At 61.1% G+C, this 15,480-nt stretch overlaps 2 protein-coding genes across 3 annotated transcripts; both read right to left on the bottom strand.

The window, feature by feature from the left end:
* Positions 1–5,508: 5,508 nt before the first annotated feature.
* Positions 5,509–9,435, bottom strand: JOSD2 (Josephin domain containing 2). Of its 2 annotated transcripts, XM_082863504.1 has the most exons (5): positions 9,335–9,435; positions 8,566–8,725; positions 6,960–7,085; positions 5,864–6,058; positions 5,509–5,772 (listed from the first exon to the last, which is right to left on the bottom strand). In XM_082863504.1, the coding sequence occupies exons 2-5, from the start codon at positions 8,709–8,711 to the stop codon at positions 5,673–5,675; spliced, it is 567 nt and encodes a 188-aa protein (XP_082719630.1). In that variant the 5' UTR covers positions 8,712–8,725; positions 9,335–9,435; the 3' UTR covers positions 5,509–5,672. The 2 variants fall into 2 exon arrangements, with proteins under 2 accessions (XP_082719630.1, XP_082719631.1); XM_082863505.1 differs by lacking the exon at positions 6,960–7,085.
* A 390-nt stretch (positions 9,436–9,825) lies between these two features.
* ASPDH (aspartate dehydrogenase domain containing) lies at positions 9,826–12,108 on the bottom strand. Its single transcript, XM_082863491.1, has 7 exons — positions 11,998–12,108; positions 11,519–11,663; positions 11,176–11,260; positions 10,934–11,083; positions 10,631–10,851; positions 10,407–10,561; positions 9,826–9,993 (listed from the first exon to the last, which is right to left on the bottom strand). Exons 1-7 carry the CDS (start codon positions 12,050–12,052, stop codon positions 9,950–9,952), a joined length of 855 nt encoding a protein of 284 aa, XP_082719617.1. The 5' UTR covers positions 12,053–12,108; the 3' UTR covers positions 9,826–9,949.
* Between the last annotated feature and the right edge of the window lie 3,372 nt (positions 12,109–15,480).

Below are 15,480 nucleotides of genomic sequence, written 5' to 3' on the forward strand. Positions count from 1 at the left end.
CTTGTTCCCTTCCCTGAGGAAGGCCCAGAAAACACAGGAAGGGAGAAGCTGGCAGAATGAGCGGGGCAGGGAGAAAGAGGCAAGAGAAGATGAGGTGGGGTGCAAATCGCCTGGCATACAATAGGTGCTCCATAATTGCTTGTTTTCTTCCCCCCAGAAAGGAGAGACAGCAGAAAATAAGTCAGAGATGAAGGAACACGGAGAATCGAGGGGGAGGGAGGGGGAGTGGAAGGAAATTACCAGGCACACAATAGGTGCTCTATAAATGCCCAGTTCCTCTCCTGGCAGAGAGCAGAAAGAAGCAGAGGACAGCAGAAACCACGGGTCAGTGGAGATGAGAGGGCGAGAGGAGGATAGAGAAAGCACAAGCAATTGCTTGGTGTACCATAGGCACTCGATAAATGTGTGTTCCTTGCCTTGGCAGAGAGCAGAGAGCCCAGAAAGACAAGGGGAGGACAGAGGAGAGATGGGGAAGGAAGACGGTGTGAGGAAGGGTGAGATGGTGTGTAAACTGCCTGGCACACAGGAGGTCCTCAATATATGTTCATTCCCTCCCCTAGGAGGGAACAGAGTCAGAAAGGAGAGGAAATGAATAGAGAAGGAAGAAAAGAATTGGGGGAGAAAAGGGTGTATATAATAAGAGAGGAGACACGGTTTGTAAATTCCCTAGCACACAGTAGGTGCTCAATAAATGCCCATTTCCTTGCAGGAGAGACCAGGCAGATCAGGAAGAAGGGAAAGGAAACAGGGTGGAAGGGACAGGAGAGCAAAAAGAGTATAAGGTGCAGAGACAGTGTATGGAAATTGCCTGGCAAACACTAGGAACTTAATAAATGCCCATCTTTTCCAAGGAAGGGAGCCAGAAGCCCAGGAAGAACAAGCAGAGGGCACAGAGGAAGGGACAGGGGAGACAAGAGGGTGTCGGGAGGGGAGGCATTTCAGGTACATCCAGCAGGTGCTCGGTAAATGCCTGTCCCCTTCCCCGGCAGAGCAGAAAGCAGGCTGGGAGTGGGCAGAGACCCCAGAGGGAGGCTGGAAGGAGGAGGTCGAGGGAGGAGGAAGAGTCTGAGGGTGGAGGCCAAGGCCAGGCTTCTGGTGGCCGCCCCTCCCCCCCAACACCGGGGCCCAGCCAGCCCAGCCCCCAGCTGCCCCAACAGAGTCAAGGCCCTGTCAGGACAAGGGCCCGTTGTCTGGGGCCTGGCACCGCCTGGCGGGAGGGGGAGGGGGCTGCCCAGCCCAGTCTGCCGTGTCTTGGGGGATGCAGGGCACCGTCTAATCTCTGTCTCTCGACCTCCCAGTCTCTCTCCGTGTCTCTGCATCTCCCTGTCTCTGAGATGGAGATGTCGCCCTGTCTCACTCTCTGTGTTTCTCTGCGTATCTAGGTCTTGCTGTCCCACTGGCTCTCGCATCTCTGAGTCTATGGCCCCCATCCCCGTCTGTCTTTCTGTCTCTGAGTCCCTGTCTCTTGCTGTCTCTGGGTCTCTCTCTGCATCCATCTCTCGGTTTTTCTCCCCGTCTCCTCCATCTGTCTCTCAGCCTCTGTTTCTTGCAGTCTCTGGGAGGGAGGAACCCCGACCCCTACCCCAGCCCCGGGTTCCCGACCTCCACCCACCCGGGTTCAGGGCGGGGGTGCTGAGCTCAGAGGCAGAGGGGTAAGAAAGGAAAAGAGGCGAGAGGAGCGGAGAGGTGAGGACAGAAACAGCTTTATTCAGCAGAAACCGCAGCAGAGGCCCCAGGCGGCCTCCATCCGGGGCGATGGAGAGGTAGGGCCAGAGAGAGATGGGGAGAGAAAGTCTGGGAGAGGCAGAGAGACAGAGACAGGGAGCGACTGAGAGAGACCAAGAGAGAAGTGAGGAGAGAGACAGACAGACAGACACACACACACGGAAGAAGGGAGAGTGACGGGCGGAAGGGTCAGAGATGGGGAGACAGAGACAGACAAAGAAATGGAAAGAGGAGAGATACACAGAAAGAGATGAAGAGAGATTAGATAGACATGGGAAGACAGAGACAAGAGAGAGGATGGGGCAAGAGAGACAGAAAGAAGGACAGAGGCAGAGTTAGGAACAGGATGGGGAGAAATGGAGAGTGGGAGGGTCGGAGATCGGAAGAGACAGAAAGACAGATGGAGAGACGAGAGGAAGAGAGAGAGAGAGAGAGAGACACAGGAAAGTCGGAGAGAGAGGGGCAGCGCTGTGCAGGCGGGACGCGGGGAGTCAGGAAGGAGCGCGGCCCCTCTCACCTGGCATCGCTGGCGGCCACCCCCCAGGGCCCGACCGGGTGATTTAAGGGGTGCCCTGGGGGCGGGGCTGCACCCCTCACTGCCTTATCTGGCTAGCCCCGGGCTCTGTCCAAGAGCTAAATTGGGCCTCAGCTGTCAGCACCCGGGGGCACGGGACAGCTGTCACCTCCCCCTGCACCTTCCGCGTGACCAGACCCCCTCCTTCCCTCCTGCAACCAGGCCGGCACAGAGACGCCCCTGGGGGCCTGCGTGGGGCGCCCCCAAAGGGAAACTGGGGATCCCCAGGAGCCCCCGCCAACCGATGCTCTGGGACCAGCCTGGCTGGGCACCCTGGGACAAGGGACAGCCTGACTCAGGCTTGTGCGAAGTGGGGTGGCCCCAGCAGGTGGGGGCTTTCAAGGCTGCATGGGCCTGTCTGCACCCACCATAAGGGGCAAACAGTAAGCGCTCAATCCATGCGCTGGCCCAGCCTGCAGAGCAGGAGGGGTTAGCGCCTGGGGGGGAGCTGGGAGCAGGAGGAGGGAGGCTGCAGGGACCCCCACGCCCCCTGCCCAGGTCCCACCCTTGCCCTCTGGGCTCTCGCTCTGACCATATTAGGCCGCCACTGAGAAGGCACCTGGGGAGGTCACTCAGGCCCAGGAATAGAAACACTCAGGGAGCCCTGCCAGGCTGTCTGGGACCAGATGGGACAGGCGACAGGCACAGGGGGCAGGAGGGGGCCCCAGAAGCTGAGAGCGACACGGAGAGACAGAAACACCCAGAAAGAGAGCCCAAGAGAGGGACCCAAAGGGAGGGACAGAGGGAGTCAGAGACTGGGCGGGTGTTGGGGGCACCCCTGAGCTGGGGTGTCCCGGGACCCCAGCAGTTTCCCCTCACGTGCTGCTTGACTTTTCACTTTACAAGTTGCCCTTTGACCTCTGAGGTCTTGGGAACCAGTGCCCCCATCACCACGGGTCAGCGTGTCCTGCCGGCGCCTGCTCCCGCCTTCTTTCCTGTGTCCCTCTCAGAATTTACTGTCTGGGTGGAGCACAGCCTGAGGCGGGCCCGGGGAGACGCCCCAGCGGGGCCCTGCCTGTGCCTCCAGGTCCCCCATATCTGCCCGCCACCTAGTGGGGGGGCCCCTCTTTTGCCCATGTTCCTCCCTCACAGTTTTAGGCCCATGACCCCTAAAACCATCTCCTGGGTCCCTGACCCTGGTCCTCCTCCCCTGATGTCACCCGGCCTGTCATACTCCTTACACCCCCCTGAGCTCAGCATGTCCCCCACACCCACTCCTCCTCCCTCGGTCCCATCTGTCCCCCAGGCCCCAGGGCCAGACACCGGGTCCTCCTTCGCTGCCCATCTCCCACCCCCAGAGCCTGCCCTGATCCTCTTGTCACCTCCACTCTGCCCCCAGGGTCCTGAACTCAGGCCCTGACTCGTCCTCTCCCACTGGGACCCTCAGCCTCCTCCCGGGCCTCCCAGCCTCCAGCCTTCCCCCACGTGTCTCCCACTGGGACCCTCAGCCTCCTCCTGGGCCTCCCAGCCTCCAGCCTTCCCCCACGTGGCCCCGGAGGGTCTTTCTGCACTCAGGACCGACCTGTCCCCCTGCTCACAGCCCTACCCATTGCCCTGGACCAGGTCCAGCCCCTCAGCTGCTCTTGGAGGCCCTGTGGGCTGTGGACCTGCCAGGATCCACCCTTATCTCTTTATCACCTCCTCAAATAGCTACTGGAGAAATCATCTCCCTCAACATTCCAGGTCTCAATCTGGGCTGTTTCTAATTCTGGAATGGGCCCTCCCTCCCTTCCCACTGGCTCCCTGGAGAACGCCCCTCAGCCAGCTCCCCCAGGACCCCTCATCTTCCTGTGGCCCCCCCCCACCTTGTCCCATGGGACCCCTGTTAAAACACCCCACCACTGGGACTGGGGGTCTTTACATCCATCCCCTTGTGTTTTCCTCCCAGCCCGAGAGCTGAGGAGGGCAAGCATCCAGCTGCACAGGCCAGACCCGGAGGGACAGGGGGCCCTGGGGGAAGGGTACAGGACAGGATGGGGGCTGCTCAGGGGAGACTGTGGAGAGGACACCCAGTGGGAGTCTGTCCTTCCTCTGCTCAAGTCCCACTGGCCACCATCTTCCCCCTCCGTCACCTCTCCACCCTCTCTCTCCCTCGCTCCCTCAGTTCCAGCCACACCAGCATGCCTCAGGACCTTTGCACTGCCTGTTCTCTGCCTGGAATGCTTCTCCTGCAGACCTCTCCGTGCCTGCCTCTCTCCCTCCCCTTCTTCCAGTCTTTGCTCAAACACCTCCTCAGCAACACCTTCCACTGCCCTGAGGAATTCTACGCTGTGTTCCTTTTCCTGGTGTTCCTTTCCCTGGCTACTCTAGCAAACGTAGTGGCTTATAACAACACACATTGATTCTCTTACATTTCTGGAGGTCGGAAGTCCAAAATGAGTCTCACTGGGTTAGAGTCAAGGTGTGGGCAGGGCTGGTTCCTTCTGGGGGCCTGGGGGAGAATCCGTTTCCTTGTGTATTTCACCTCCTAGAGGCTGCCTGCGTTTCCTGGCCGTGACCCCTCTTGTCTCAAAGCGCCACCCTCCCTGTAGCATCTCTTTGATGCTGCTTCCTTAGTCATGTCTGAGAGTCTCCTCTCCTACCTCCTTCACTTTTTTTTTGGCTGCACCGCCGTGCATGTGGTATTGACCAGGGATTGAACCCATGCCCCCTGCCGTGGAGGAGTGGAGTCTTAGCCACTGGACCACCAGGGAAGTCCCGTGCTCGCTTCACGTTTAAGGGCCCTCAGGATTACATCGGGCCAACTCAGACAATGCAGGATAATTTCCCGATTCTAAGGTCAGCGGATTAGCAACCTTCGTTCCCGTTCCCCTTTGCCACGCATCTGAACATATTCGCAGGTTCCGGGGATGAGGATCTGGACATCTTTTGGGGCCATGACTGCAGTTGGTAGATGAGTTGGGAGTCAAGAAGTAAACCCTCTCCTTCTCCTTGGGGCTTATCTCCCTAAACACCCTGGACTGCGTCTCTCTGTTCACTCCTGGTCTCTCCCAGGTGCCTCGAGAGGGCAGGCATTTGCATTGTTTTCCCCTGGGCCCACCCCCATGAGGAAACTGAGGCCCGAGAGATGAGTGACCAAGCCGGGAGGTGGCAGAGAGCTCGGATCCTGGCCAGGCCTGCCTGGGTCTCTCTGATAAACCAGCGTAACTGAAGGAAAGGGGCCCCCAGTGAGACTCAGGCCAGGCTGGGAGCAAATCATCCATCTGGTTTATTGAGGCAGCAGTGGCATGTGGGGGGGGGATGCGAGGAAGGGGCTGGGACCTCCGCTGGGTCCAGGAGGTGCGGGGCCTGGCCCTTCCCCCGGTGCTGGGAACCGGATGTGGATGCGCGGGGGCCACGCCCGCGGGCGGCCGTGGTCCCCTCCTTCTCGGGGTCAGTCTGTCCGCAGCCAGGAGCCCTTCTCCTCCACCTCCTTGGTCACCACCAGCAGCACCTCGCACAGGCCCTGAGCCAGCGCGGCTGCCAGGAAGGCCCTGGGCGGAGAAACAGGGAGACTGAGGCCTGGGGGTGCCCCCCGGGGAGGGGCGTCTGGCGCCCAGCCCTGGAGTCACCCCCTCTCCTCACCTGACACCATCCTCGTTGCCCAGGACCTCGGGCGCCCGCAGCTTGGAGTCCAGGTTGTAGTAGATGCCGTCCACCTGGCGCAGGGCCACCCAGTGCCGCCGGCGCAGCGGCAGGGAGAGCAGCCCCAGGGACACGGGCGAGGGCAGGTTCAGGATCAGCCCCAGCACCCGGGGCAGCGCCAGCTGGGACAGGGGCCTGCATGGCAGGGCAGGGATGCCACGGTCAGGGCCCGGCCTCCGCAGGCACCCGCCAGCCCGGCGTTACCGGGTGTGGGGGGCCTAGGCTGGTGGCAGCGGTGGCTGCGCGAGCCACCCAGGGACTCTCTTCCACCGACCCACCCCTTGCTTCCTTCTACTCACCTGCTCCCCCTCCCCACCCAGACCTCCCAGTCAGCCACCCCCCACCCGGCAACTCCCTCTTCACCATCCACGATCTGCCTGTCCATCCATTACCCGTCCCTTATGCACCTACCTCCATCCATCCAAGCGCCCAACAACTCCACCACCCACCCCACTCCCCATCCGCTCCTGACGCATCTACTGCTGATTCTACCCATTATCCATCCATTATACAGCACCTGCCCACCCACTCACCCATCCAGGCCTCCCAGCCATCTAACAATCACCCACCATCCAGCCCATCAACGCTTCACCCCGTCACATCCACCGACTGATTCAATCAGCCAGCAGCCAGCCAGCAGCCCAGCGGCTTCTCCACCGTCCACCCAACTCTTCATTCATCCTTTCCATCCACGCATCCAGCCATTGATCCGTTCGTCTACCCGACCGCCTATCTGGTAACCACTGCCTACCAACTGTTCATCCTTTATTCACTCAACCACTCAGCCACCCAACCATTCACATCATCCCATCACCCAACCACCTCCCCAGCACATCCAGCCGCCCGCTCACCATGCATTTACTCACCCAGCTACCATCAACCTATCCCATTGACCCTCGGTCTGCCAGCCGTCCATGACCCACCCATGCAAACCTTCCACCCATCCCCTCCTCCTGCTTTGTCCCACACTGACCACCATCACACCGCACCCACTGTGCCAAGCTCAGCACACAGGACACAGTGCTTTCGGTCGCACCTCCTTCTATCCCACCACACGGCGGCCAGGCCCTGCCCCTGCAGGGCGGCCATGATCACGTTGACGTCATAGTTGCCGGTGCCCAGGAGGCTGCGATGGGGGTTCAGCCGGGAGTCTGGGGCCAACCTGGTTGGGAGGTGGTCAGGGCCTCCTGAGTTGGGGGTTCCCTGGAAAGGCCTCCCCCTCCCCCACAAAGCCAAAGAGTCCCAGGGTCCGTGAGTCACCCAGCCTTGGGACTCTTCCCTCTCTTCAATCCCTGTGACTCAGCCCCAAGCCCTGCTCCTGTCCCCGTACCCTCTGTGCCCTGGCCTCAAGGATGTGTGCCCTGTCCCTCCCCCAGCTTCCAATCCTCCCCCTCCTGGGGGCTCTTTCTACACCCAGCATTGCCTCGGCCCTGCCCCTGCTCCCAGCCCTTCCTGGCACCCCCGTCACCCCAGGAGAGAGCCCCAGCCCTTCAGCCTGGCCTTGCAGACCTGTCCCCTGCTGGCCTCCTGGCTTCAGGCCCATCCCACCCGTTGCAGCCACCTGTCCCCAACCACATCTCCTGTGCTGCTAACCCGCCTTTCGTCCAGCTGTCCCCAAGCCCAGGAGGCCCACCCCACCACCACTTGTCTCTCTGGGCTCTGCCTCCTCCGGACAATGGCACCTTTGTTCTGTCTCTGGGCCTTTGGTGGGCAGGGCAGGGGGAGGGGTCGGAGAGGGGAAAGCTGTGTATTCTTTTTCTGTGTATCTGTTTCCCTGGCTTCCCTCAGCGCAGGGCTCATAGCGGACTCATCTCTGGGTCTCCAGCATGGCCTTGCCATGGAAGAGTTGATTGATCCCTGTTTTGAATGACAAAGGAGATGAATACATTCTAAAATAATCAGTCTGAGGGGCTGGGACTTTGCCTGAGGATGCCGGGGCAGGGGCACGGGCACGGGAGGGCTGTGAGCAAGAGATGGGGACAAAGGGTCTAGGAGATGATGGGGCCAGAGCTGTGGGGACAGAGAGGAGGGCATCTGGCAGAGAGATAACAAAGGAGTGATGTTTGAAATCTTGAGTAGTGAGGAGGAACATTCCAGGCTGCCGAGAGGAGAAAGCTGTGCCTGGCAGAAAGAATAGCCTGTGCAAAGGCCCAGAGGCACCGTGGCGGGGCTCCTTCGGGGACTGGAGAGGAGTTTGCTTGGAGGGGAGCAGTGAGATATGAAGCGACAGAGACGGGTGGGGATCACAGCGCACAGGGTTTTGGTTATCAGACTGCAGAGCTTGGGACTTCTGCCGGGGTGCTGGGGAGCCATGGGAGCACTGAGAGCAGGGGAGGGGCAGGGTCATCGCGGGAGCTCTATGTAGCCTGGACTGAACGAGATAAACCGGAAGCTGGGAGGCCAGAGGAGAGTGGGGGATGAGGGCCCACATAAAAGGATGTGGCCTGTTCTGGGGCTGAGGAGAGAGGGGTGAACAGGCGCAGGAGGCACTCTCAATCTCTGAGTCCCAGAGTCCAGCCCAGGCAGGGGATGGGGCAGCAGAAAGCCCCGGGGCTCTGCCCCTGCCTTGCTCTGAGACCCAGGTGGGTTGCCCCACCTCTGTGAGCCCTGCTTCTCCAGGGGTTGGGGCGGGTGATGGTCACCTCTTGCAGATCTCATCGGCAGCCTCCTGGCTGAAGAGCTGCTGCTGCAGGACGTTGTTGAGGGCGTGGACGGCACAGAGCTCCAGGCGTTGCCGTTCGTGGTAAACGGAGGGCGGGCTTGGCTGAGCTCCTGGGGCCTGGGACATGCCGTCCTCGGCTCCTGCTTGGGGGTGAGGGTGGGGGAAAAGGTACTCAGGGGCCTGGGATCAGGAAGCCGAACCTGCCAGCAGGCCCTGGGGGCACCGTCATTGAGTGGGGGCTCAGGCAGCCTGAGCGGCCACCGGGCCACTGACTGCTTTCCTGGCGCTCTCCTGGCAACAGAGTACCTCCATCCCCTATTTCTAGGAAAAAAGCTCTCTCTTCTGCTCACTTAGCAACAGAGGACCACCCCCGCCACATCCCTAAGTGAAAGGGTCCCCTATGGTGGTCACCTAGCAACAGAGAACCCCCCTCCCCTGTCCCTAGGTAACAGGCTTCCTCTCTGGTTACCCAGCAGCAGAGGACCCCCCCCCCCCACTAGGTAACCAGTCTCTCCTCAGGTTACTTAGAGGAAGCAATAGAGGAAGGCTCCTCCCCTGTCTCTAGGTAACAGGGTCTCTTCTGGTCGCCTAGCAACAGAAGACTCCCCTCCCCTGTCACTAACCAACAGAGTTCTCTCCTCCTGTCACCTGGCAACAGGGCCCCCTCCCCGGACACCGAGTAACAGAGCCCTCTCCCCAACCCGTACCCCAACCGTGGCGCTAGCCCGTTGCCTGGCAACGACCCTCACCCCGCCTGCCTCTCTGTTCCCCCGAACCGGGGGCTCCCGCATCCCCCTGGCCGGCAGCTCTGGCCTCCGAGAACAGGGCGGGCAGCACCGCGGTGACTGGGCAGGAGGGGCGAACTACAGCTCCCGGCGGCCCCCGCGATCCGGACTACGACTCCCGGCGACCCTCGCGAGAGCTCTTGCTCCGCACGGAACGCCCGGGCGGCGTGGCCCGGAAGTTCGCTGTCGCCCCCGAGAACGCGGGACTACAACTTCCGTCGGCCCCCGCGGTGAGTCCCGGAAATGTGCCCTGAGGCGACCCTCTCCTTCGCACACTTCCACGCCCCCTGCTACTCGAAGGATTATGGGAAATGTAGTGACTAGGCTCTCGCGATAGCTTCCAGGGTGTTGATACTCTGTATGCCCGCTCCCTGTGATGACATCATGCCTAGTGTGAAGACAAAGCGTGACGTCACAGAAGGGAAACAAGTGATCAGACACCAGACTATGCAGGGAGAAGAGTCTCCAATATTTACTGAGACAGGAGGGAGGTCTGGGGATACTGAGGCAGCAGCGGGACGGTGGCGGTGGGAGGTAAATAATGAGATGAGGATGTCCTCTTGGGAAGGAGGAGGCTTCTTAGCAGAGATGGATCCCCGGCTTGGAGGGCAGGTGGCAGCAGCCTGCGGAGGAGATACGGGGAATGAAAGGCTGAGACAGAGAGATAAGGAGTGACAGACACTTGGAAGAAGGGAGAGACCAAGGTGGAGACCTAGAGGGAGGGACTGAGACCCAGAGAGAGGGACCAAATTCCAGAGGTAGAGGGACGGAGACCTGGGGGGTAGACAGAGACTCACATGCTAGAGGCCCAGAGAGAGGGGGACACAGAGGCTCAGAGAGAGGAGACTTGGACAGAGATAGAGATCTATAAAGATTCAGCGTCGTGTAGTAGAAGGTTAAGGAGACTCAGGAATAAAGATGAATCGATAGAGACAGAATCAGAACTGCAGACTCAGAGAGCCCGAGACCCAAGCTCTGCAGAGCACAAGAGCCCAGGGCTTGGGGAGAGGAGCGCCGGGGAGGAGCGTGGCCGCACCCAGGAGGCTGCGCCAGAAGGTGGTGATGGTGGCAGAACCGGTGACAGCGCCTGGCTCGCTGGGGTTCTCTCTGTGGGTGTGCACAGCAAAGCTTCGGCCTTTGGGGCCCGGGGGTCCGCTCAGCTCCACATCCACCACATGCATGTCCTTGAGGCTGGGGCAAGCAGGGTGGTCAGTCCGGCTGGCCTGGCCCCAGCCCAGACCCCCGCTCAGCTTCGCTCACCTGCAATCGGCCACAAGCACCCCGATCACACGGTCGAAGCCCAGGCTGGGGGCGGCCAGGGCAGCAGCAGCCATGGTGTTGGAGTTTCGGGGGGCAAGGGGGCAGAGCCCGCGGACAGGGCCTTCATAGAGCACAGTGCGAGGCCCAGTGCTGTGCGCCGTAGCCAGGGGTCCCTCAAGCCGGAAGCCATCAGGGTGTGTGGCCATGGTGACACGGAGGCTCTGGAAGTGAGAGCCAGAGTCGGGGGGACTGGGGGTCTCTGTTGGCCCCCTCCGGTTCCCAGAGAGCCCAGCAGGCCCTCACCTGGAGGCCCCCGGCTTCGTCCAATCTGGCGATGTCCTCAGTGCCCCAGAGGGCCCCCCGGGCCACGAACACAGCGTGGCCCCAGCAATGCGAGGCCTCCAGGAGCTGCCGCTCTGTGGCCTGGTCAGCCAGGGCTGAGGGGGATCCCACCTGGGGCAGATGAAGGTAGGGAGGGGCTGAGGTCAAGAGATGGATCCCACTTTAGGGCGGGGTGATGCCAAGGCAGAAGACACAGAGCTCACCAGGAGATTGGCATAGCGCAGGATTTCTGCCCCAGATTCGTGGATTATTTGGGGATGGGCCACTTCCACCACAAGGTCAGGGTGCCTGGGAGAGGGGAGAGAGGCAGCGAGGACCTTGAAGAGGTATTAGACCTCCCCTCCCCAGATTCCCAGAGTCTATGGAGGCCTGTCACTCTTCGCCCTGGCCTGGGAAGGGAAATAAGACAGAGGCTGGTCCTATTTCACATTTGGGCGAACCAAGGTCCAGAGAGGGTAAGGGAATCACGTGAGAGCACACAGCACCTAAGGGAGGCCAGAACAGGAGCTTCAGAGAGTCCCATTCTCTCACAGCGAGGTCACTGACCTCTCCCCGAGGGCAGCAAGGTTCTGGAGCTGAAGGGTAGGGGGCACACTCCCCGCCATTCGTCCTGGGTCACGATTCCAGACAAAAACAAGTTCTAGGCCCAGTTCTGGTCCCTGAGTCAGCAAGTGGGAGACCAGGGACTGTCCTGGGGAGAGGGAAAGAGACTCAGAGAGAGGGGCACAGAGACCTGGAGAGAGGGGGACAGAGGCCCGGAGAGGGAATGACAGAGGTGAGGGGGGGAGTACATTGACCCAGAGTCGGGGGACACAAAAACTTAGGTGGGGGGCAGAGACTCGGAAAGGGGAGGACGGAGATCCTGAGGGGGCTGGAGCCCCGCGGTGAGGAGTGGAAGACACTTAGCCAGAAGCAGCCAAGCCAGAGATAAAGACACAGAAGAGAAGTATGTTTGTGGAGGACAGGGGCTTCTGAGGCTCTAGAAAGGGGCCTGGGGAAGAAGCCCCAGACAGTCAAGGACTCACCGAGGCGGCCGTAGCCCAGTACCCCCACCTTCCTCGGGACCGTGTTGAGAGGCATGCCCGCGGATTTGGCGGCCTGCGGTCTGAGCTCCGCAGCTTCTTGCTGCCTCCCATCCCCCCACCTCACCCCACACACGAGGTTTGGGCAGCGGCTGAACTTTGGACATTTGACCCTTGAGCTTCTCTGGAACCCTCCCCCTCCCCCGCTATGGCCCAGAGGTGGGGGTGTGGGGGGTGCCACCTGGGGGCAGGATGAGAATCCCGGGAGGCAGTGGGCGAGATGTTTTGGGGTTCCAGGGCCCTGTGTGGCGCCCCCCCCCCATGTATCCAGCCCATTCCTTCTCTGCATCACATCCTCTTCCTGCTGATGTGGAAAATTTCCTCTGCAGTCCCCTGCCCCCCTTTCTGGCCGGCCAGGTTGTCATGGAAACTGCATCCTGCTTGGGTTGGGGTAGAGAGGGTTGGGAGCAAGAGAGAGGAGATGGTGACGCGGGACTCTGGGCTCTGTCTGTCCCCTTGCTCCTGTGTTTCCAATCCTCACCCTGCAGCCGCTCCCCCCCCGCCCCCCCTCCCCGTGCCTTGGCACCCGTGTTTGTCAGCATTCCTCCTCCAGTGTTTTCCTCCCTTGGTTCTGTCTCCATCTCAGATCTCTCTCACTCCCATCGCTGTCTCTCCACCTTTTCCCGCATCTCCATCCCTCCAGCTGCCGCCCCTGACTCCTCTGGGCTGGCTGCCAGTCTGTCTCCAGCCAGGCCCTCATCTCCCCCAAGGTCCGAGGGAGGCCTGGCCTGGTCATGACCCTCTCCCCACAAGACTGCAGGAGCTGGAGTTCGGCTCATCCTAGCCTCAGTGGGCCCCCAACCCCACCAGCTCCCATGGAGGGGTCCCTTCCCCCGGCCCCTCCTCGAACCTCCCTCCCTCCAGCCTGATCATCCTTCTGTTCACCTTGACTTCTCACCTTTTATCCTCCCCTCCCCCGGCCACGATGCCACCAGCCACCCCTCTTTCGCCCCCCTTATATTCTCACTCCCATGCCCATCCCTCCGCTCTCCCCACCTCCCATGGCCAAGGAGAAGCCTGCGAGGCCTGTGGAGGCGCCGAGTGCCCCCCCCCCCCAATGAGCCCCAGCCACGGTGCCTCGCGGGTGCCTGGCATCGGAAATGGCGGAGACTGCGGCAGTGTCGGCTCCCTGCCCCCCACCACCACCTGGTACTCGCTGCAGTGATACCATGGCAACCAGGATCTGGGGGCCCTGAAAGAGGACGAGAGAGAAAGAGAGCATGAAAGCGGGAGCGAGGGGGAGCCAGGCGTCGCACTAGAGGAGAGTCCCAAGCAGACAAGCCAGACAGATAGGGCCAGGGACCCCAGACACGTCGCAGCAGAGGCAGCTGCCACGGGTGATAAGGCAAGAATGTGCTTTAAGAGCTCCAGATGGGGGCGGTGGGGGGAGATAAGATGCTGTGGGGCAGAAACAGGCAGGGAGGAGGCGCAGGGCCAGGCGCATGGACCCGGTCCAGGCCCTCTCAGAGGACACAGGGCCCCGGTGGGGTCGTGGGGGCTTCCTGCCCGCTCCACCTTCAGTCGTGGACTCCACAGGGCCTGGCCGTCCTGCGCATGCGCCAGGCCTGCCCTGTACGCGGGCCAGTCTGGGCCGAGGGGAGAATGGGGCTGAGACGAGAGCTGGTCCCGGGGGCCCAGCCCTGTGTGCCCGCAGCTGTGTCTGCCCAGAGCAGTGCCTCATCCTGCTTCCACTGGCCTCTGTCTGTCTAGACAGCACGAAACGGCGGCCCTGGGGCGGGGACCTGGCCCTCTGGAGGCGGCAACGCTGGTACCTTGGGCTGGCCCAGCCGTACCAGCACCTGCCCAGTGGCCTAGCCGATCGCTGGCATCTGCTGGCATTTGCTCCCACTCGCTGGCTTTTGTCTCTCCGAGGGCTCTGCGTGCGAGCTGCCCTCCTGAGCTGCAGCGTAGCCCCCCCTCCACTTCCTGGGCCTGGGCTCTGCCTCCTGCCGCTGAGTTAACAAAAGTGCAGCCCCTCCCGCTCCGCTGGCCCCGGCTGGCGCACCCCTCCCCCAGCTCACTCCTTGCCCCCCCTTCAACGTGACCCGCCTTCTCCGCGCGGCAGTGTCTTGAATGGGACCCCTCTGGTTTGGCTCTGAGATGGGATGAATTGCGTCCTCACCTCCACGACCTGTGCATGTGACCTTATTTGGAAATAGGGTCTTTGCAGATGACCAGGATGAGGTTGTACTGGAGTAGGGTGGTTCCCAATCCAATATGACTTATAAAGAGGGGAAATTTGGACACAGAGACACACATGCACAGAGGGAAGGTGCTGTGGAGACAAGGGAGAACGCCCTGTGGAGACTGGGGTGGCACTGCCACCAGTCAAGGTACATCTGAGGCAACCAGAAGCCGGAAGAGGCAGAGAAGGACCCTCCCCTACAGGTTCTAGAGGGAGCGCGGCCCTGCCCACACCTTGACCTTGGACTCTAGAACTGAGACACTAAATTTCTGTCGTTCTGAGCCACCCAGTCTGTGGTACCTTGTAAGGGCAGCCCCAGGAGATAGGCCCCCTAGGTTTCTTTTCTTTTTTCTTTTTTTTTGCGGTATGCGGCCTCTCACTGCTGTGGCCTCTCCCGCTGCGGAGCACAGGCTCCGGACGCGCAGGCCCAGCGGCCATGGCTCACAGGCCCAGCCGCTCCGCGGCACGTGGGATCTTCCCGGACCGGGGCACGAACCCGTGTCCCCTGCATCGGCAGGCGAACCCTCAACCACCGCGCTACCAGGGAAGCCCCAGGCCCCCTAGGTTTCTGCTGTGAGGTGGGAGGTTGGGGGAGAGGACCCTAGTACATGCCTCAAAAGGGGTGCAGGCAGAATAAACACAAATGCCAGGCATGCTGGGTGACCAAGCCCCTCTCTAGGGCCTCGGAGGTGAAAGGGTAGGGGCCTAAGACCACTCAGAGGTGCCGGCTCTCCCACTGACCTTCCAGATGGGGCCTGGAGTTTTCCATCTTCTCATTCTACTGCCCACCCATGTTCCCTTTCTTTTCTCTCTCCTCCATGCTTTCATAACCAAAAAAAAAAAAAAAATTTTTTTTTTTTTACTTTTTCCGTGTTTTTTTTTTTTTAAAGTAATTACAGAGCAGGTAGTCGTTGACGCAAACCTCCCTTCAGTATCAAAAGAGTCTGTGGGGCAGGAGAGGGCTGGGGGCAACGGTGGGGGGGCGGGCTGAGGCCGCCCCGCCCCCGGCCAATGGGGACCAGGGGCCGGGAATGGACTCCCCCAGGGCAGGGCCAGGGGCTCGGGAGGCTCTGACCACGTGGCTGTCTCTTCAGTTTAGAGGGCGGGGCTGGGGGTGGGGTGGGGACAGGCGTCAAACTGCAAAAACTGAATCGTAAAAGGAGGGCTGTTGGGCGTGAGGGGAGAGGACACCCCTGAAAAAAGCTCCTCTCTCCCCCGGAAGGCGGAGGGCCGGGAGCAGT

This window comes from Leucopleurus acutus (genome assembly GCF_964270905.1).
Source record: "Leucopleurus acutus genome assembly, chromosome: 20".
Lineage (NCBI taxonomy): Eukaryota > Metazoa > Chordata > Mammalia > Artiodactyla > Delphinidae > Leucopleurus > Leucopleurus acutus.

What these genes read in the sequence shown, in the direction of transcription:
- JOSD2 (XM_082863504.1), bottom strand. Translation starts at nt 8,711, where the DNA reads ATGTCCCAGGCCCCAGGAGCTCAGCCAAGCCCGCCCTCCGTTTACCAC. An exon ending in GCCGATGAGATCTGCAAGAG is followed by an intron (nt 7,086 to 8,565) that starts GTGACCATCACC and finishes CCTCCCAACCAG; the next exon opens with GTTGGCCCCAGACTCCCGGC. An exon ending in GGCAACGAGGATGGTGTCAG is followed by an intron (nt 5,773 to 5,863) that starts GTGAGGAGAGGG and finishes TTCTCCGCCCAG; the next exon opens with GGCCTTCCTGGCAGCCGCGC.
- ASPDH (XM_082863491.1), bottom strand. Translation starts at nt 12,052, where the DNA reads ATGCCTCTCAACACGGTCCCGAGGAAGGTGGGGGTACTGGGCTACGGC. An exon ending in TGCGCTATGCCAATCTCCTG is followed by an intron (nt 11,084 to 11,175) that starts GTGAGCTCTGTG and finishes CATCTGCCCCAG; the next exon opens with GTGGGATCCCCCTCAGCCCT. An exon ending in ACGAAGCCGGGGGCCTCCAG is followed by an intron (nt 10,852 to 10,933) that starts GTGAGGGCCTGC and finishes TCTCACTTCCAG; the next exon opens with AGCCTCCGTGTCACCATGGC.